General features: G+C 43.2%; 1 protein-coding gene across 15 annotated transcripts in view; it reads left to right on the top strand.

Annotated features, from left to right (window-relative positions):
- DEPDC5 (DEP domain containing 5, GATOR1 subcomplex subunit) overlaps positions 1 to 21,194 on the top strand; it is a 127,348-nt gene that overhangs the window by 62,087 nt on the left and 44,067 nt on the right. For 10 of the 15 annotated variants that reach the window (XM_045041195.1, XM_019814741.3, XM_019814738.3 and 7 more), the window contains 7 exons: positions 8,139 to 8,204; positions 12,082 to 12,265; positions 13,106 to 13,266; positions 17,229 to 17,346; positions 17,811 to 17,978; positions 18,650 to 18,869; positions 20,205 to 20,338. In XM_045041195.1, the coding sequence (XP_044897130.1) occupies positions 8,139 to 8,204; positions 12,082 to 12,265; positions 13,106 to 13,266; positions 17,229 to 17,346; positions 17,811 to 17,978; positions 18,650 to 18,869; positions 20,205 to 20,338 (1,051 nt within the window). The remainder of the gene's footprint in view (positions 1 to 8,138; positions 8,205 to 12,081; positions 12,266 to 13,105; positions 13,267 to 17,228; positions 17,347 to 17,810; positions 17,979 to 18,649; positions 18,870 to 20,204; positions 20,339 to 21,194) is intronic. The other 5 variants (XM_019814737.3, XM_019814735.3, XM_045041200.1 and 2 more) reach the window with 1 other exon arrangement.

Raw genomic sequence — 21,194 nt, 5'->3', positions numbered from 1 at the left:
GTGGCTTCTCTACCCACTCTCCCTCTTCTGTTCCCTCTTTCTTCTGACTCTGGCCTGTCCCCTCCATTCTCACTGCTTCTGCTTTGGTTGAGACCCATGCCATATCTGGCCAGGATTATGACAGCAATTTTCTAAGTGGTCTTCCTGCTTTGTCCCTGCTCCCTCTGATTCATCTTCCATACTGTCACCAAGGAGATATTTCTAAATACAAATCTGATCAGCCCCTCCTTCCCACGTATAAAACCCTCCCGTGGTTCATGGCCTGTAACACTAGTCATGACCCATCTGCTGCCTACCTTTGCATCCTTATTGGCCACCACCACTTCCACACATCACTGTATACAGAAAGAACTCAGGCTCTAGACTCTTCAGATGTGAGTCCTAACTCCACTTCTAATGAGCAGTGAGGCCCTCAGGCCAAGTTACCTCTATGTGTCTTACTTTCATCATCTGTGAAGAGGATTTGTGTGAATATTAAATGTGATAATCCATGTAAAGTGGTTGGAATGGTTCCTGGCACAGTCAGCAAGTAAGAGCTGCCTTTGTCATGTGTATTATGAGATGTGCATGTGTTATATTCCAGCCATTGCTTGTGGCTCCTCCAAAGATCTTTGTCTTCATATTTCTTTGCATGGACTAGCACCCCTGCAGAATATGCTTTCACCCTATCGTCAACCCTGATTCTGCCTGGCAAACATCAGCTCAGTCTTTTTTTTTTTTTTTTTTTTTTTTTTTTTATTCATTTTGAGAGAGAGAGAGCATCTGAGCATGAGCCAGGGAGAGGCAGAGAGAGAGGGAGAGAGAGAGAATCCCAAGCAGACTCTGGACTATCAGCACAGAGCTCAACACGGGGCTCGAACTCACAAACCATGAGATCATGGCCTGAGCTGAAACCAAGAGTTGGGCGTTTAACCTACTGAACTACCCAGGCACCTCATCAACTCAGTCTTTATGATTCAACCCCCAAAATACCTTCTCTTTGAAGCCCTCCCTGGCGGTTCTCCCCATGCCTTCCTAGGAGATGTTAGGCATGTTTCCACATCGTTCCATATGCATAACCTAATTGTACTACTTGGCATATCATGATCCCGCTGTTTGTTTCTATGTCTGTCTCTGCACTAGACTGAAAGAATTTATCTTTATTCATCTTCTCCCCACAGTGTTTAGCACATTTATTGACAAATGAATTTGTGCTTCCACGACCAAGCTGCCATATGTGAGAAGCATCTGAACAGCCCACAAAATTATTCTCTTTAATTGGTATGCAAGTGCGCAATTACATAAATATATTCTAGAATGTGTAGCTTCTTGGAGAAGGTGTGGGCTCCTCAGACTTTTTCTAGTCAGGCCAATAGAGTTAAGTAGGATCATCCTTACCTTTGCCTGTTCCCTTTATGACCAGTAGCATGTGATTTCAAAGGGGCCAGGGGTCACATGGGAATTGGACTCCCATCTTTGATCATGTGCTTCCCGCTCGGTTATGTTAGCCAGCCACAGAAAGGATTAGATAAAAATCATTATAATTTTTATTACCATATTACCATTTATAACCAATTAATGTCAGATCTATGAGGATATATCCCAAATCTTTCCATATGTCATTACCTCTACCAGTCCCAGCCCTATTGAAGGTACCTTCATCTTTCGCCTGGATTGTTGTGATATCCCACTAACTGGTCTCTCAGCTTCCTCTTTTTGCCCTTTCATATAGTTTATTTCCAGCACAGCAATTCAGAGTGACCCTCTGAAAATAGAAGTCAGATCATGAAACTTCTGTACACAGAACCCTCCAAGGGCTTCCCAGTGCACTCGGATCAAAAGCCAAAGGCGTTACAATAGCCGACAGAGCCCCCTCCCTCTTGCAACCCTTTGTTACTCTCAGACCTCGTCTCCTGCTTTCCCCTCTCACTTTATTATTGTATGGGTTTCCTAAATGTATCAGGCACGCTCTGAATCTGAGGTGCTTTTTCCTGCTCTCCCCTCTGCTCTGCCCTTACACTGGAGAGCTTTATGGCTAAGGTCCACATGCCTGAGTTTGCCCAGGACAGCCTGGTTTGAATTCATTGTCCTGTGTAATTATTAATAGTGTCCCCTTTCACTCTCAAAGGTGTCCTGGATTGAATGATAAATGATATGGCCATCCTACGCACAGCTTGTTCTGTTCCTTCCTTTAGGTCTTACCCAAATTGCCACTCTGTACCTTGGCACTCCCGTCCATCTTCCCTGCCTGCTACTTCTACATAATGCCACCTGTCATACTAGGTCTTTTAATTTTGTGGTTTTTATTGTAAGCTCCAACAAGGCAAGGATTTTTGTTTCGCTCATGACTATATCTTCAGAACTTATAACAGTTCCTGGCACATATCAGGTAGTTGAATGAATACTAAAAGTTTTCTGAGGTTAGCTTTCCCTCCACTGAAGAGTGCTTTTCTTCCCTGTCTTATAACCTTGTTGAACAATTAACTGGATTCCTTTTCTCAAAGGCTTGGACAGTCTTTTTTCTGCCTTGCTTGTTTTTAAAGTGACTTTCCTTTCAATCCATCCTCAGTCTTCATGGAATATGGTTTGCTTTCTTCAAACTCACTATACTCTCACTCATTCCAGGAATGTTTATTGAACTGTAGGCACTGTGCTAAGGTCTGAGGAGAAACAAAATGATTAAGACACCAGTTCTCCTCACCTTGGGGAGCTCTGGCTCTCCATTCACTTGGGATTCTATTTGAAGTAGTTTTGTGCAGGGTAACAATGATGAAAGGGAAGCCCTCTCACGGGGAGCTGGACTTAGTGGTTCTAGTGATACCATGCGGTTTGAACATGTGACCTCTGCTGCCTTATGATACATGAGGGAGTGTCCCAGCCCCGCCCATCATGGTCTTTGGAGTTTAGCCTTCAGCCTTTGCTGCTGCTCAGGTTCATCATCTGTATAATGGGCATAAAGATCTTCACCTGCCTACCTGCTTCACAGGGTTGTTATAAGGAGCAAAAGTAGATTGGGCTCCTTAACGCAAAATTGTCACACTAGGTTCTTGTTTGGGGACAAAGTGAGGTCTAAATAAATAATTAGTTACCTTTTCATTTGTTAAAAAATTGAAAAGAAATGAGAGAACCTCATCTGTGACCCCACCTTCACCTCCTGGGCCTGACAGTTTGTACCATCTGCAGGCACTCAAGCGTGACTCAGATTTTCTCTTGCATTTGGACATGATTCATATGTGAGTCACGATTCACAGGAGTGGTGTCTCTGTGGGTTTCCCTCCTGGCCCGTAGACTTTCATTTCGAGCATTGTTGGCTAGAGCCTTGTACCTGTACTCTTGTTTTTCACCATGTTGCCCAGCAGGGACCAGGTGGTCAATGGAACTGGGGAGATAGCGTGTGTGGGTTGTGTGTGTGTGTGTGTGTGTGTGTGTGTGTGTGTGTGTGTGTAATTTTAGTTAATATAGAGTGCAATATTGGTTTCAGGAGTAGGATTCAGTGACTCATCACTTACATACAACACCCAGTGCTCATCACTAGGGAAGTGCCCTCCCTAGTATCTATCACCTGTCTCCCACCCCTCTCCCTCCTGGGGAGATAGTTTTTATCCCTCTGTTTCTTTAAGTGGGCACCCATTTATAAGACTTCTCAGCCACTGTCATTCCCTTCATTGGGGAATAAGTGCTCTAGATAGTTTTGGAAAAGAAAATAACTAGATGCCATGCTTTCTTTCCCTGTGATATTAGGACTCAGAATCTGCAGCTTGGTATTTGTGTTGAGTATTAGGTACATGTAGCAGCCTGAGAGCTGAAGTAAAAGTAAAACAGCATGCTGAGACTGGAGGAAGGGGCCTCAGAGTCATTCACTCAGGCTTGGGATTTTTTTTTTTTTTTAACATTTATTTATTTTTGAGACAGAGAGAGACAAAGCATAAACGGGGGAGCATCAGAGAGAGGGAGACACAATCTGAAGCAGGCTCTAGGCCCTGAGCTGTCAGCACAGAGCCCGACACGGGGCTCGAACTCACGGACTGTGAGATCATGACCTGAGCTGAAGTTGGACGCCCAACCGACTGAGCCACCCAAGCGCCGCACAGGCTTGGAATTTTTGTGGGAAAGTGCCATCTCTGTAGTCCAGAGAGGAGAAATGACTAGTCCCACACACAGGCTTCTAGATGTCACCCAGGGTCAGTCCCAAAGGTCCCACATGGATTACCCATTTTGGCCTGAGGTTAGCAAGCGAAGAACACGTTCAGACTTCTTGACTCTGAACAGATGTCAAAAGGCCAAGCTAAGATGGTGACTTTCAGCATTGGCTCCCCAAGGTGAATGTCTGGCTTTGAATGTTGAGAGTGAGGTCTCATTCACAAATATTAGGTTAGAGCAGAACTGACTGACCGTGAGGTCTCATGTTGGTCATCTCAAGTTGTGGGACTTGTCATATGCCCACAGCCAGCACGTTTGACTGAAAATAAGTCTCATAGGCAGAGCTGGTGGAAGAGGCAGTATGTTAGATTGAACTGCAAGGAAACTGTGTATAAAGAGCCTCATGAAAGAGCCTAAAATATTTCTTTAAATATTTTTCATTGTTTTTAAAAAGTAAAGTGTGTGTGTGTGTGTGTGTGTGTGTGTGTGTGTGTGTGTGTAGCATAAAAGACTGGCGGCCTTATATGTGCTTTTGTCTGTTAGAGATGGTGCAGTTCTTGTCTAGGATCCTATTGGTTGCCTCTTTGAGCTCAAGGAATTGCCCACAAAATTATAAGTTGAACTGTTTTTTTTATTAGTCTAAGAATTTCAGTTCTTACAGACCAAGTCTGGATTCAGTTTTCTAGAAAGAAAGAAAGAAAGAAAGAAAGAAAGAAAGAAAGAAAGAAAGAAAGAAAGAAAGAAAGAAAGAAAGAAATAAAAGAAAGATTCTCTAATGACCAAATTTAGCATCTCAACTTGTGAGGTAATGTATTTAATAATTTCCTATTGCTCAGAATGCTTTGAGAATTCTGATTTTGTAATTGCCTTCATACCAGTTCTCAGGCTAAACAAGAAAATCTACTTCGTTGCTTCTTAATAGTTTGCTTTGTGTTTGCATGAAAATGGATGTTGTCAGCCAGGATAGCTTTTTCAGAAAATTTAGCTCCAAATGGCTTTTGACTGTTGACAAAGAAGAGATAACATTTTCAATAGCTGAAAACTGGTGCCCCAGATGGAGAGTCAGGAAATAAGACGTCTGTAGAGTTGAGCAGAGTCTAAATGCTGGTTTCACCTACTTACTGTGTGATCTTCAGTAAGTTACTTCACTTCTCTGAGCTTTAGTTCATCTGTAGAAGGGGAATAGTACCTTCTTCATATCTGCCTCATAGTAGGGGTTTGAATAAAATGAAACACTATGCTTATTTGACTTAATAAACCAGTTGTATCTTATTATGATGAATGGTAATAAAAAAAAAAAATCTACTGAAGGCAGTTCCAAAGAAGAAGTTCTAAAATTGTTTGGCCATGTGATATCTCTTTTTAAATTCTTAAAAATTTATTAATTTTAAATTTTACATACAGTAAAATTCACTGTTTTTAGTGTACAGTTCTGTGAGTTTTGACAAATGCATGCAGTCATATAACCACCAACACATCAAGATACAGAACATTTCCATTTCACCCCACATTCTTTTGGGTGGCCCCTTTGTACTCAGCCGCACCCCTGTCCCCTGGCAACCGATGATCTGTTCTCTCTCCCTTTAGTTTTGTCTTGTCCCAGCATGTCACGCACATGGAATCATACAGTATGTAGCTTTTTGAGTCTGGCTTCTTTTATTCAGCATATAATTCATTTGAGATTCATCCAAGTTGTTGAATGTTCATTACTTTTTATTGTTGAGTTGCATTCCATCATATGAATATATTAGTTTGTTTATCCCTTCATTTGCAAAATATTTGGACAGTTTCCAGGTTTGGGGAACTATGAATAAAGCTACCATAAACATTTACATAACAGTTTTTTTTATTTCTCTTAAGTAAGTTCGTAGGCATGGAATTGCTGGGTCAAACGGTAAAATATCTGTTTAACTTTTATTTTTACGTATTTATTAAAAAAATGTTTTTAATGGTTATTTATTTTGAGAGAGAGAGTGTGTGAGCAGGGGAGGGACAGAGAGAGAGGAGACACAGAATCCAAAGCAGGCTTCAGGCTCTGAGCTGTCAGCACAGAGCCCAACGCAGGACTTGACCTCAGGAACCATGAGATCATGACCCGAGCTGAAGTTGGCTGCTTAACCAACCTTAACCTGATCAAGAATCACATGCTCTTCTGACTGAGCCAACCAGGCACCCCTATCTGTTTAACTTTTTTTTTTTTAACTTTTTTTTTTTAACATTTATTTATTTTTGAGACAGAGCATGAATGGGGGAGAGTCAGAGAGAGGAAGACACAGAATCTGAAACAGGCTCCAGGCTCCGAGCTGTCAGCACAGAGCCCGATGTGGGGCTTGAACTCACTGATGGCGAGATCATGACCTGAGCCGAAGTCGGTCGCTTAGCCGACTGAGCCACCCAGGCGCCCCTGTTTAACTTTTAAAGAAGCTGCCGTCCTGACAGCTCAGAGCCTGGAACCTGCTTCAGATTCTGTGTCTCCCTCTCTTTCTGCCCCTCCCCTATCATGCTCTCTGTCTCTCAAAAATAATAAACCGTTAAAAAAAAAGTTACTATTTTTTTTAAACTGTTTTCCAAAGCCGTGCACCATTCTGCATTCCTACCATCAATGAATAAGGGTTTCCATTGTTCCACATCTTGTTCACACTTGGCATGACTTGTCATTTTAGCCATTCCAAGAGGTCTGTAGAGGTATCTGTACTTTTAACTTGCCATTTCCCTAATGGCTGAGGAAGTTGAGCATCTTTTCATGTGCTTATTTGGTTTCTGTATGTGTTCAGTGAAATGTTGAAATCTTTTGCCCTATTTCTCATTAAGTTGTGCTCTTGTTCTTGAGTTTTGAGGGCTGTTTATATAATCTGGCTACAAGTCCTTTGCTAGATAGGTGATTTGCAGATGTTTTCTCTCATGTTGTGGCTTGTCCTTTCAAAGACTCCATGAGGGACTTATACGTATTTATTCTTGTTATAAAAGATTCAGATGACACAAAAGTATCTAGAATAAAAACTGTAAGTTCTGGTTTACCTCCTGTTACCTCCCCCAGCTTTCTCCCTGGAGGTAGCCACTGTTGACAGTTTGGTGAGGATTTTCCCAATCTTTTTCATAGTACCATAATTTTCTAGTAAGTGTATGTGTCTAGAAAGGGACCTTTAAACATTGATACGTACTTTGGGGCACGTGGGTGGCTCGGTCGGTTAAGCGTCCCACTTTGGCTCAGGTCATGATCTCGAGGCTCGTGAGTTTGAGCCCTGTGTCAAGCTCTGTGCTGACAGCTCAGAGCCTGGAGCCTGCTTCGGATTCTTTATTCCCCTCTTGCTCTGTCCCTCCCCCGCTCACACTCTGTCTGTCTCTCGCTCTCTCTCTCTCAAAAATAAATAAACATAAAAAAATAAATATTGATATGTACTTTAAAATTAGTTCTGTTACTTTTCAGGCAATAAGTTGCATTTCAAAGATCTTTCTGTTTTTTCTTTCAGACACTTATAGGGAAAATCATTGTTTTTCTCTTAAAGTGGTGAGTTTTAATATGTCTTAGGTCATATTCCAGAAAGCTATGATTTGGAGAAGGAAATTCCAGATAATGATGACTGATAAGTGAAATAAACTTTAAATAGGTCATTTTGTTTTTGCTAAAGATTTATCCAATTAGTTGAAGTGACTTTGAAATATAGCCATTTTCTTAAAATAAATGGTGGATTGCTTTTTGCTAGTGTGTGTGTGTGTGTGTGTGTGTGTGTGTGTGCGTGCGTGTGTGCATGTAAGCCAATGCTAATGGTCTCATTGGGCAAAGAATGGTATTGATAACCTCAGAGTAATGTTCTGGATCATTCCCAAGTTTTAGATTGCTCATTTTTCTTTGATTGATTCTTTTGTGCTGTTTGAAATATTCACAGAATTTGTACTTGGTTCACATTTTTATTTTTAGCTATGATTTTGGGCTTTTTCAACCATAACTGGCCAGTACTTTCATTTATTTCTTTATTTTATAGAATGAGCCTCATTAAGCTGTTTTCATCTTTCCATAGGTATGAATCCTAGGACCCAAAACAAGGATTCTCTAGAGGACAGTGTTTCTACCTCTCCAGATCCAAGTAAGAGGGAGCAGCTGACTGGGGTGGGGTCAGGGCGGGGGTGGTCAGAGCATGAGGAAGCAAGGGGGAGCTCTGTGGGAAGTCCACACATCTCTGGGTACCAGAAGGCAATGTGGTAAAGGAAAAATTTTCAGCCTCTCCAGTGGAAAGTGAAGAGGGGAGTGGCCAAATAACCTCTTCTGGAATGTGATTCAGCAACACGTGGGAAGGGTAATGGAATTCCCATGAGGTCCTTACGCCAATTCAGAACTGGCCTTAGCCCTTAAAGGCCTTGTGATGGCTCTGGGGAACAAAGGAATAAGAGGGACTAGAACTGTTTACATACTTGTAGTTGAAATTGTTTGACTGGGTTGCATTTTTTTTTAAATCATCTTTATCTGTTGAAATATCTGCAGGAAGAGCACATCTAAATATCTATAATAGCAGAATACAAAAAAAAAAAAATCCTACCACCTGGTAGACTTTATTTTACTTAGCTGTGACCAGTAGATATACATCACTGAATCTTTCTTCCCACTTATAATTAACTAAATAATCCTTTTGCTACTTCTTCTGACTCCTCATATTAGTCATTTTTTTTCTTTTTCTATTATTTAAAAAAATTTTTAATGTTTATTTTGAGAGACACAGACCAAGCATGAGTGGGGGAGGGGCAGAGAGAGAGGAGACACAGAGTCTGAAGCAGGCTCCAGGCTCTGAGCTGTCAGCACAGAGCCCGATGCAAGGGCTTGAACTCATGAACCACAAGATCAAGGTCTGAGCCCAAGTTGGATACTTAACTGACTGAGCCACCTAGGCACCCCTCTTTTTTTTTTTTTTTTTTTTTTGAGAGAGAGAGAGAGAGAGAGAGAGAATGAGAGAGAGAACGCACTCATGTATTGGAAGGGGAGAGAGAGGGAGAAAGAGAATCTTAAGCAGGCTCCACATCCAGTGTGGAGCCTGATGCGGGGCTCGATCTCACAACTATGAGATCATGACCTGAGCTGAAATCAGGAGTCGGATGCTTAACCAACTGAGTCACCCAAGAGCCCTTAGTCATTTTTTTTAATGTTTTATTTTGAGAGAGAGTGAGCATGAATGCGCACATGTGTGCACACGTCGGGGAAGGGCAGAAAGAGAGGGAGAGAGAATCCCAAGCAGGCTCCACACTGCCAGCATAGAGCCCAATGTGGGGGGTCAAACCCAGGAACCTCGAGATCATGACCTGAGCTGAAACCAAGAGTTGGATGCTTAACCCACTGAGCAACCATGTGTCCCCCCGCTAGTCATTTTTAGTGACTTAGCACATGTATCAAACACATTACATCCCAGTTTGAAAAATCATTTATTATTGGGGGTCATTTTGGGTGGTTTCTAGTTTTTTAGCAATACTATTGAATACAGGTATAGTACATGGTGCAGTGGGTATATCTTTTCTTTCAGTTCACATCCTGGAATATATTTCCCCCAAAGTATGGTTGGCAGGATGATTATTTTCCAGAATGCTGCCAACAATGAATAGATGAGCCTATTTTTTCTGTACAACCCTAGCACTGGATTTTGGAATCCATGTTTATCGTTGTTAATTCAACGGTTCTGTTGTGGGCCCTCTTCAGAGTCCTTCTCTATAGGGCGTAAAGATATTGGAGTTAGAAAAGAGGCCACACTGTTTGCCCAAGGAGAAAACATCATTAAACTAAGAATCAGGAACTTTTCTCACCATGGGATTTTGGACCAGACATTTGAATGTTTGTATCTTGGTGTGTGCCCAGCAGAAAACATTTCTGAAGGATGTTTATGATCCAGAGGGTCAGGAAGCTAATGAGAGCCAGAACGATCTAAGACAGCATATTCAACTGTCTTCTGCTTCTGGCTTCCTACTGTAGTTTTGATTGGGTGTCTTCCTTCTGCTCCTGGTTCTAACTGGGAACTAGGAACAAGCTTACTCCTTCATCTGCCATATTGGGAAATTGGGGTGATCAATTAGGTTTTTTTGGATTGTGATTTTTTAATTCTTGAAGTGTTAATGAGTTATCAAGGCCTGTGTATAGTCAAACTCACAGAATCAGAGAGTAGAATGGTGGTTGCCAGGGGCTTGAGGGGAGGTGGAAGTGAGGAGTTGCTAATCAGTGGATATAACATTCCAGTTATGCATGATGAATAAATTCTAGAGATCTGCTGCACAACGCTGTGCCCAAGTTAGCATTCCTGTGTTGTACTCTTAAAATTTTGCCAAGAGTAGCTCTCATGTTAAGTGTGCTTACCACACTAAAATAGAATTCAAACAAACAAATAAACAAATAAAATACCCTAGACCTGTGTAGATCAGGGAGTTAGTTTTGTTGCAATTTCCTAAGGCAGTGGGGCTACATGGGGCGTGTTTCCCACTATGACTTATCACATGAGTCGGGTCCTCTTCTTGTCCTTTAACTCTAGGTTCAGTGGGACTCTGTCGTATTGGGTAGTGTGTGTGTGTCACTATGTGGTGGAAAGATCCCTAAGCAGAGAGGCTTCTGATTGAGTAACTTCTGGGAGGTTCGGCTTGGCCAGGTGTTTAATGGGGTCAGTGATGTCGCAGTACCTGCTCTGAGGAGGCCATGTGTCAGCTGATGAGATAGGGTGAATGAGACAGAGGTGAATCACAATGTAAGCTGCATTAGCACTGTGCAAAAGATAAGGTGCTATTTATTTATTTATTTACTTACTGTTAGAGAGGGAGCGCGCACATGTTCATGCGAGTGTGAGCTGCGGAGGGTCAGAGAGAGATGGAGACAGAGAATCCCAAGCAGGTTACACACTCAGCGCGGAGCCCAACGTGGGGCTCAGTCTCACAACCGTAAGATCATGACTTGAGCCGAAATCCAGAGTCGGATGCGTAACCAACTGAGCCATCCTGGCACCCCAAAGATAAGGTGTTTAAGGTGTCCCTTGCTTGATACTCAGAGGCAAAGTCATGGAGTGTTTTTGCTTCAGATTGCTCCCTTGTATAAAGATTTGAAAAATAGTATTTGCTTAAATTACTTAAAGAGATAACTTCCCTATTACCTTAAGTCAGTGATTCTCAACTGCGGATGATTTTGCTCCCTGGGGGGACATGTGGCAACATCTGCAGACGTTTTTGGTTTTTACAACCAGGAGATGCCACTGGCATCTAGTAAGTAGAGTCCAGGGATGCTGTTCAAATCCCAAAATACAAAGGACAGCCCCCCAAGACAAAGAATTTTCCAGTCCAAAATGTCAGTAGTGCCAAGGTGGAGAAACCCTGCTTTAACCAAAGAGCAGGCGATTCAGGACAGATCCATGTGATTGGGCCCAGTCTGCTGATTGCAGCTTTCATTTCTAGATTGTTAAAGTCTGTCTCTTAAAGTTATGGCCTTGTAACTTTCCCAGACACCCTTCTTTGATTTCTCCTCCTACCCTTTTGGATCTGTGACCTATTTTTGCAATTCTGAAAGTATTCCTGAATTCTGCTACCATGTGCTGATTGCTCCAAAACCTGGCTGAGCTCTTCTTTCCCCACCGGCCACTCTGCAGTCCTCCAGAGAGGCTCTGGCTTGAGCCTGTTTTCTGCTCTTGGAATGTTGATTTGCTTCGATGCATAACACTGCCTGTGCTACCCTGCAGTAACCTCACTGGCATTGTGGCTGTTAGCTGAAGATCGGCAAAAAATGAAAAATATCAGCTGTGAATCCCATTTGCATGATGGGATTGGATAAGCACTTGCACTGCATTATCTAACAAACTCTGTTTCTCTCTTCCTCCCTCCCCCACCCCTTTTCTTCTTTTCCATCCCTTTCCTGACAATTTTGTCACCTTTCACTCCTCTCCCCCACCCCACCCATGTCCCACACCTGCCCTGGTGACCACACGTACCTTTCTCCCCTGTTACACGAGGCAGTTCTGACACTGTCTGCTCCCCCTGTAGTGCCAGGCTTCTGTTGCACAGTTGGAGTGGACTGGAAGTCTCTCACTACTCCGGCGTGTCTCCCCCTCACCACCGACTACTTCCCTGACCGCCAGGGCCTGCAGAACGACTACACGGAGGGCTGTTATGATCTCCTCCCAGAAGCAGACATCGACAGGTCAGTGTCAGAGGAGGGTTTGGGGTATGCATCAAAACACTGCATTTTCAAGCCTGTGTCTTCCTTTTCTGTTTAGAGAATTTTATTGAAGCAAGAATTGCCAATTTTTTTTTAGAGTTCCATTGACATGCCTCCTTTAGCCATTTGTCCTCATTGATCCTTTCTCATATTTTTCTATTGCATTTGTTCTGGACACACTAAATCTCTTTTTAAAAAATTTTTTTAATTAAAAACATTTTTTTTTTTTAAGTTTCAGAGAGTGCACTAGCTGGAGAGAGGGGCAGAGGGAGAGAAAGATAAATTTTTTTTAATTAAAAAAATGTTTATTTATTTTGAGAGAGAGTATGTGCACAAGCAGGGGAGGGGCAGAGAGAGAGGGGGAGAGAGAGAGAGAATCCCAAGCAGGCTCCATGCTGTCAGCCCAGAGCCCGACATGGGGCTCGATCTCACGACTGTGGGATCATGACCTGAGCCAAAATCAAGAGTCGGAGGCTTAACTGACTAAACCATCCAGGGCTGAGATCACCTACAGCCCTGAGATCATGACCAGAACCAAAATCAAAAGTTGAACGCTCTACTGACTGAGCCACCCGGGCATCCCTGATCTTCTTTTCTAAGATTGGCTATTAGCTTTTATTTGCTTTCTTCTTCTGCCTCTTTTCAACTGATCATTTCTCCCAAAACTGGTTTATAGATTGATAGTTTTATGAACCACCATACAATGGTTATCAGGGCTGGCTTGTGGGGTCAAAGCAAAAACAGAGGATGGGAGTATAGACTCTGAGTGTCACTCTGACCTGGGCCAAGCACACCCGTGTGAACAACCGTCTGTTTTCTCAGGAGGGATGAGGAAGGTGTGCAGATGACAGCCCAGCAGGTGTTTGAAGAGTTCATCTGCCAGCGTCTCATGCAGGGCTACCAAATCATAGTGCAGCCCAAGGCACAGAAACCCAACCCTGCTGTCCCACCCCCGCTGAGCAGCAGCCCACTCTATAGCCGAGGTAAGTTTTTCTCTGGGGACTTGTATTTTTTCTTTTCAACTTAATTTGTATGAGTACGTTCTCAAGATGGTAGGGAATAGACAAATTTAGGAGTAATTATTTTTCAACGCAAAATTCACAAAATTTTACTTTACATGAGGAATATAGTCTCCACTAGGCCCAGATTTATCTTAAAATTTTCTTTAGTCTACCACTCTCCTTTTAAGGAAGAGGATATGATGACCCAGTTCAGGAATGTTATAGCCTGGCTTTGGCAATACCCTGGAGTAGCAGGCAGCTGAGCCAGGACTGAACTGTCAAAGTACATGGTGCATATTTTAGACCCAATATACTTTTTTTAATGTTTATTTTTATTTTTGGGAGAGACAGCGACAATGCGAGTGGGTTAGGGGCAGAGAGAGAGGGAGACACAGAATCCGAAGCAGGCTCTAGGCTCTGAGCTGTCAGCACAGAGCCCGACACGGGGCTCGAACTCACAAACTGTGATTGTGACCTGAGCCGAAGTTGGACGTGCAACCGACTGAGCCACCCAGGCGTCCCTTTAGACCCAATATTTATTTCTAGCACAGTACCTGGCACACAGCAGGTTCTCAGATGTTTTGTAAACCTGAAGTTTATACTTCCCACCCCACCCCCCCATTCTGGATTCATCTTCTCTTACTTGTTGCTGAAGCTTAGCACATTGAAGCAAGAATGGATCGTCTGTGAGTGGCAGACACTAAGTGACAGAGACTCAGTGATGCCAATTGAGTTACAGCCAGGCTCCGGAGAGCTCTTCTGAAATAAGTCAGGTAGAGAGAATTAAGTATGGGTGCCTAGAACCAGAAAGCAGGGATCATTTCCCAGAACAATCAGTAAGTACCTGTTAGGCTCCTGCTTCCTCCTTGCAGCTAATGAGATTCCCCACTTTCCTAACCTCCCAGCTCAAAACCTCAGATCATCTTTGACTCCATTAGAGTGCCTCTGGCCAGAAAATCAAAGAAGTATGGATCTGTGATAGAGAGCTTGGTGGTCTATCCAGTCCAGGCCTTGTTGCTTATGATGAAGCTTTGGGCTCCCTCTGGATTTTCTTGGGAGCCCATTATGTTATTTATCACTTGTTGTCTTCTTTTTATTTTCTAGACTGTACTGAATAGTAATCTTCTTGAGTTCCAGGACTATGTCAACCTCATGTTTTTATCCTTTACATTGGAGACCACCGTGCCTGGCATACAACAATATGGATTGATAAATATATTCATTCATTCATTCATTCATTCACTCAACAGTATTTTTGAAGCCCTTGCTCTGTGGGGCATTTATAGCCCAGTGGGGAAAAATAACATTAATCATACTATGAAATAATATAATTCCTTGTTGTGATAAAGACTGTGAAGGAAAAATCAAAGGGCTATAAGGATATTTAATATTGGTCTTGATCTGGTCTGGAGGGTCAGGGATGGCTTTCGTGAGGAGGTGATGTTTGAGGTGAGACCTAAACTATGTGCAAGGGTTACTAGGAAGAGAACCAGGTTGGGAGTGGGTAGAAGTATATGGGAAGAACATGCCAGGCAGAGGGATTAGTATGTGCAAAGGCTCTGTGGCAGGAGGCACTGTGACACTTTCTGGGCAACAAAAAGAAGACTGGTGGGATGGAGCACAGGGAGTAAGCTGGAGATGTGGCCAGACATGTCAGGAGACCCAGGCCTCACAGGGCCATGTGAAGGATTTTGTTCTTTATCCCAGGAATAGTGGAATGAATTAATCTTTATTTAGTGTCAGTGGCCCCATCTAGCCTTCCTACCTGCTTTTCTCTAGAATAGCCCTTAGAGGTTCATAATTCCTCTGGCATCCACTTCTGCTCTGGTCGATTCATGAGTCTCGTGTCATGGCTAGTTGGCCAGTCTACTCACCTGACCATACTCTTTCTGGCTATTTTTTCCTGTGATAAATTTAATCCTTTTATTTCTGTAGTAACAGAAATGGTATCGTTGTTTATTAGTTATTGGAAAAGTGACTATCATAAGTGAGATTGCTTCTGATTGAAGATTTGTTGACTACCAGTTATGAGGGGGACCCTGTTCCAGTAGTGAACAGAATAGCCTCAGCCCTGTCCTCAAAGTTTATTGTCTACTGGGCAAAACAAGCATTAGACTAAATAAACCACAAGTATTTATTTGATCACAGATTGTCAAGAGTGCTGTGCAGGATGAAAACAGGAACCAATTAATTTTTTTCTTTCCTTTTTTTAGTTTATTTATTTATTTAATTAATTTATTTAGAGAACAAGTGGGGGCGGGATGGGGTGGTAGTGCAGAGAATCTGAAGCGGGCTCTGTGCTGACAGCAGACAGCCCAACGTGGGGCTCCAGCACATGAACTGCGAGATCATGACCTGAGCTAAAGTTGGACACTTAACCGACTGAGCCACCCAGATGCCCCAAAACAGGAACTAATTTAGAGTGGGGTCTCAGTACTGTGTTAGGTGCTCATGAACATTATCCCATGACTTTGTCTTCCTTACAGCCAGCAGGGGGTTGTTGCAAGAAAGAAGGAATGCAGGGATGGGGGCCCTCAGACACACTCTAGTTGCAGAAAGTGAGACTCAGAGAGGTTTGGTACCCAAGGGCACACTGCTGACAAATGGAAGTGATGGAGTTTAACCTAGGGTCCTCTGAGTCAAAGCCTGTCCTCTTATATGCAGCCTGACTGCCGCCCCTCCCTATCACCTGGGAAATTTTGCATTCCTAGTGAAGGTCCTTTCAACCTCTGCCATTCTCTCATCCTGACAACTCCCATGCTGCCTGCCCTGTGTGACTGTCTCTCAGAACTGCATGAGGGCACCCGTTTTCATTTCTAGATCACAAGAATCTTGTCTTTGCTCAGTTGTCCATCGAGGCACTATTTTTACTCTCTTAAAAGCTTACAGTTTTCTTAATTCCTCAGAATTTCCCTCTTTCTATGCACAATTCAATTCACCTAGTATGTTTTCGATACCTGCTGTGGGCATGGCATTTTGTCAGGTGCTACAGAAAATTTAAAGACAAACAAGATTTGGGCCCCGGCCTCATGGAACCTCCACTTTGAAAGGGTGTGAGACATGCACATGTGGAGCCACATCCAGGGTAAAATTCAAACTGCTGATGGGATCTGCTAGCTTACTGGAGCAGTGGCAATTTTGATGGTGACCTTAAGTGATCTGTGGGATCTTGATGGCCCAGAAAGAGAAGGCTGAAAAAGCAACAGGAGCAAATGTTTAGAGAAGAAAATTACAACTGAAGCATGGTTTTGGGTGCCTGGGTGGTTCAGTTGGTTAAGCCTCTGGCTCTTGCTTTCAGCTCAGGTCATGATCTCATGGTTTGTGAGATGGAGCCCCACTTGGGGCTCTGTGCTGACAGCATGGAGCCTGCTTGGGATTCTCTCCCTCTCTCTCTGCCCCTCCCTGGCTTGTGCGTGCTCCCTATCTCTTTCTTTCTAAATAAATAAATAAACTTTAAAAAAAAGACCAAAGCATGGTTATAGTGTGGGAGTCACGGAAACTAAAGGTAGGTTGGCTGCCACACTGGGGGCGAGGACCTTAACTGCCAGAGTGGCAGCTTGTGCTTGAGTGGAGTGGAGTTTCATTTCAGTCCCAGAGTTGAGTCTTAGCCCATTAACATCTAATCCAGAGCTTTCCTTCTCCAAGGCTGAGGAATCAGGCTGTTCAGCTTTGAGTGTGTCTTCTGGATGCTGTCAGCACCCCGGGCTCTAATCTGCTGCTGGCTGGTTTAGTAACAGAAAATTTCTGCCAACTTCAGGACTTTTTTTTTTTTTTTTTTTTTTTTTTTTACCAAAAATAAGTCTTTTCCATGAAACTGGCCCTCAAAAGAGTTGCCTCTTTTGTTTCTCCTTTTTCTGACTGTATATGGAAGAGAAGCAATTGCCTGTTAAAGGAATGATCCTCGATTAGATGGAGGAAATGATTTTAACCCCCCCCTCTGTTAGGCCTTGTGTCCCGAAACCGCCCTGAGGAGGAGGACCAGTACTGGCTGAGTATGGGCAGAACGTTCCACAAAGTGACGCTGAAGGATAAGATGATCACAGTGACACGTTACCTTCCCAAGTGAGTCTTTGGAAATTTAAGGTTTTCACCTACTGTCCTGAATTGTGTCCACATTACTAACTTGTGTTTGTAATGCATGCTGTGCACATAATGACTTATGTGCATGACATCATTCAAGATAGGTTGAGTGGTTGGTTTTCCTTTTCTTGGAATTACTGTTTTGTTCTCTAGGATTATTTTATGGTTATAGCTCACCTTCCTCTAAAAGGGATTATGATTCAGCCTATGATGTTTAGCCTGATTCCTAGAAAGCCAATTAAAAATAAAGAATGGGAGGGTAAAAGAATGACAAAGTTTAAGAACTAAGAAATTTCCGTTTCCAGTCCCTTGGGATGAGTTGGTTACTGCACTTGAGGGTTGAAATGCCAAGGATGGTGCTAAGTATATGGAGATGGAAAGGTCCAGAAGAATTGGAGGAGAGGGAATTCTCTTTTGGACTTCTGGGCATGCCCTTTGTTTTTCAGGTACCCTTATGAATCCGCCCAGATCCACTACACCTACAGCCTCTGTCCCTCCCACTCGGACTCAGAGTTCGTCTCCTGTTGGGTGGAATTCTCCCATGAGCGGCTGGAGGAGTACAAGTGGAATTACTTAGATCAGTATATCTGTTCTGCTGGGTCTGAGGACTTCAGGTCAGAGAGTGTGCCTTGGCTTTCCGTCTGGCTGTGTACCTGAATTTTAACACGTCTGTCCTTTTTTCTGATTACAAGATGATGTTTGTTTTAGAAAACATGGAAGAACAAAAAGCACATCTGCACTGGGTTACAAAACTCAGTGAGAAGGTGGGTGGTGGTGATGGTTGCACAGCAGTGTGAACGTACTTGATGGCATAGAAGTAAGTGTACACTTCAGGATTGTTAACGTGGCACATTTTGCTATGTATGTTTTACCACAGTACAACAACAGAAACTTCAGTGATGAAGTGCTCTTTGATGAAATGTCAGCGTAGATCATGTTCTTAACCTTTTCCTGACTGCCTGTGGTGTCTCATTTTTGATTTTTAATTTTTATGTGTGATTTATGATTGTGATGATAAAAAGCCACAACCCCACCGAGTCTGGCAGCACGAAGCATTCTGACATCTCTGGGATATAAACTAAAAGCACGTTTCATGGCCTACCTCCAAAGCTTGTGTTTTAAATGAAGCCATGAGATGTAGCATCAGACGAACATTTATTCAAGGGGAGCTTGCTGGTCACATACCGACTCTGAGGACAGGGTCAAGATGGGGTTTTCATTAGGCGTGCTTTTATTGTCTGCTTTTGCTCACCACACCCCCTTTTCTCCCTTTGGCCCTCCACAGCTTAATTGAGTCTCTGAAGTTCTGGAGGACCCGCTTCCTGCTGCTGCCAGCCTGTGTCACTGCCACCAAGCGCATCACAGAGGGGGAAGCCCACTGCGACATCTATGGGGACAGGCCCCGGGCGGATGAAGAAGAATGGCAGCTCCTGGATGGTTTTATCCGCTTCGTGGAGGGTTTGAACCGGATCCGCAGGCGGCATCGCTCAGATCGCATGATGCGGGTAGGGCTCTGTGGGCCCCGTGGGGGCTGTGCTTGGTCTCCTCCTATCTCAGGGGCCTCTCTCTGACCGATTTATTTACTCTACAGTTGCATTTATCTTAACTCTGAAACAGTGAGTTCTCCTCTAGTGCAGGGTGAAGGAGGGAGGGATAGGGTACAGGCAGCCAGTGGGTAGTGTTCTGTGGCACGAGACCACCCTTGCCTACCTGAGGACACACAGCTCCTTCGTGCATTCCCCAGGTGAGACCCTATGTCAAGCCCAGCTGCTTCCTCTGGATTACTGAGTAAAAGTCACTCGAGGGTAGTGGCAGCGATACTTGTTTAACTCTCATTACTTTTGGAATTTCCAGCACCTTGGGTGTGTTCAGCCCCACACCACCCAGTGAGGATACTGAGGCTCATGGGGTTATGGGATATGCCCAGCCAGTACAGGGCAGATCTGGGATTCTGTGTGTGTGTGTGTGTGTGTGTGTGTGTGTGTGTGTGTGTGTACAGGTCTGTGAATTTTAACAGAGGCATAGATTCATGTAACACTACAACTACAATCAGGATACAGAGTAGTTCTATCACTCCCAAAAAACTCCCTCGTGCCACCCTTTATAGTCACACTTTGCCTCCATCTATAACCCCTGGCAGCCACTGGCCTGTTCTCCATCACTGTACTGTTGCCTTTTCCAAAAGTCATATACACAGAATCATATAATGTGTAACCTTTTGAGAAGCTGCCTTCTTTCACTCAGGATAATGCCTCTGGGATTCACCCAAGTTCATACAATTTGTGGCTTGTATCAGTAATTCATTCTTTTCCACTGTGAGTAGTGATGTTTCATTAGCTATGTTTTTAACCCCAAGTTCCATGTTCTTCCCCCCACACTGGCTACACTTTGTACACAGCATTGCTTATAATTAGAAACATTTCTGAAAGACCTTGCATGGTAGAAAGAACTTTAGTTTTGAAACCAGATGACTAGAGCTTGAACTCTAGCTTCAGTGGGATTTGGGATAGGTTACTTAACTTCTCTGGGACTCAGTTTCTTCTTCCGTGATTTAGGTAGAACATTACTTCCTGGTGGTGCGACAAGGGTGAAGTGATTTGTGGAACCCACCTCAAGGAGGCAGTTTGTTTTGAGTTGACAGGCATTTGAACCTTCAGTTGAAGTGAAAAGCTGTCCTAAGCATTTACTGAATAGCAGGAACCCATGTCACTTGCCTCTGTTAATTGGATTCCCAGAGCCTCAAGCACAACAGATACGGCAGGCACGCTCTGGGCTGTGAGTGGCATCTGCTAAGGGAGCCCACTGAGGCTGATGGTCTTGTCTCCTCTTCTCTGCTTTAGAAAGGGACCGCCATGAAAGGCTTACAGATGACCGGGCCCATTGCCACACACTCCCTTGAGTCTACCGGCCCCCCAGTTGGCAAGAAGGGAACATCAGCTCTGTCCGCCCTGTTGGAGATGGAGGCCAGTCAGAAGTAAGTGCCTGCTCGGGGAGTGACTCGTCCCCACCAGCAGGCTCCAAAGGTTTTTTGAGTGGAGGTGAAATATCGTTTCTGCAAGGAGCCTGAAATTAAGAAAAACACACATACACGAGAAAGCTGCGTTAATACCCAATAAGTGTCAAATAACATAAAATATGCCAGAAATTATAAACTTGCAATCTGGGACTTAATTTGAACTACAGATACATTTGGTTTGGCCCATAAAGTGGGGTTTCTTGGTTTCTTTGGGTTTTTTTTTTTTTTTTTTTTTTTTTATAATACATTTTGTAATTTAGAGCAGTTGTAGGTTCAAAGCAAACTTGAGTGGAAGGAAGAGAGATTTCTTGTATACCCCCTGTCTCCATACCTGCACAATCTCCTCCATTGTCAACATCCCTTACCAGAGTGGGATATTTATTGTAATTGGTAAACCTGCATTGTCACATTATCACCCAGTATTTGTAGTTTACATTACAGATCACTCTTGGTGTTATACATTCTATGGGTTTAGACAAATTTGTAATGACATGTAGCCACCATTACAGAATAGTTTCACTGCCCTCAAGATACAAAATATTTTTAAAATATCTGAGCTGCATTTTTTTAGTTTGAAGATTTCATATACAAATTTGGATTTTATTTGAATTTGTATATGAGAAGTTGTATAGTATATACAACATGATGCATGATTATATTATTCATAAAACAGTGTATTGCAGATACCTTGACACAACACTGTACTATAGATAATAAAATCTAGCCTTTCTAGAAATAGAAGAGCCTCAGTTATAGTACTGGGTCCACATGCACAGCCAGCCATGGGAAGGCTGGCACTTTGGAATGAGCACAT

Source organism: Felis catus, chromosome D3 (assembly GCF_018350175.1).
Source record: "Felis catus isolate Fca126 chromosome D3, F.catus_Fca126_mat1.0, whole genome shotgun sequence".
Taxonomy (NCBI): Eukaryota; Metazoa; Chordata; class Mammalia; order Carnivora; family Felidae; genus Felis; species Felis catus.
Note: the sequence above shows the minus strand (reverse complement) of the source record. Positions and strands in the feature narration are given on the sequence as shown.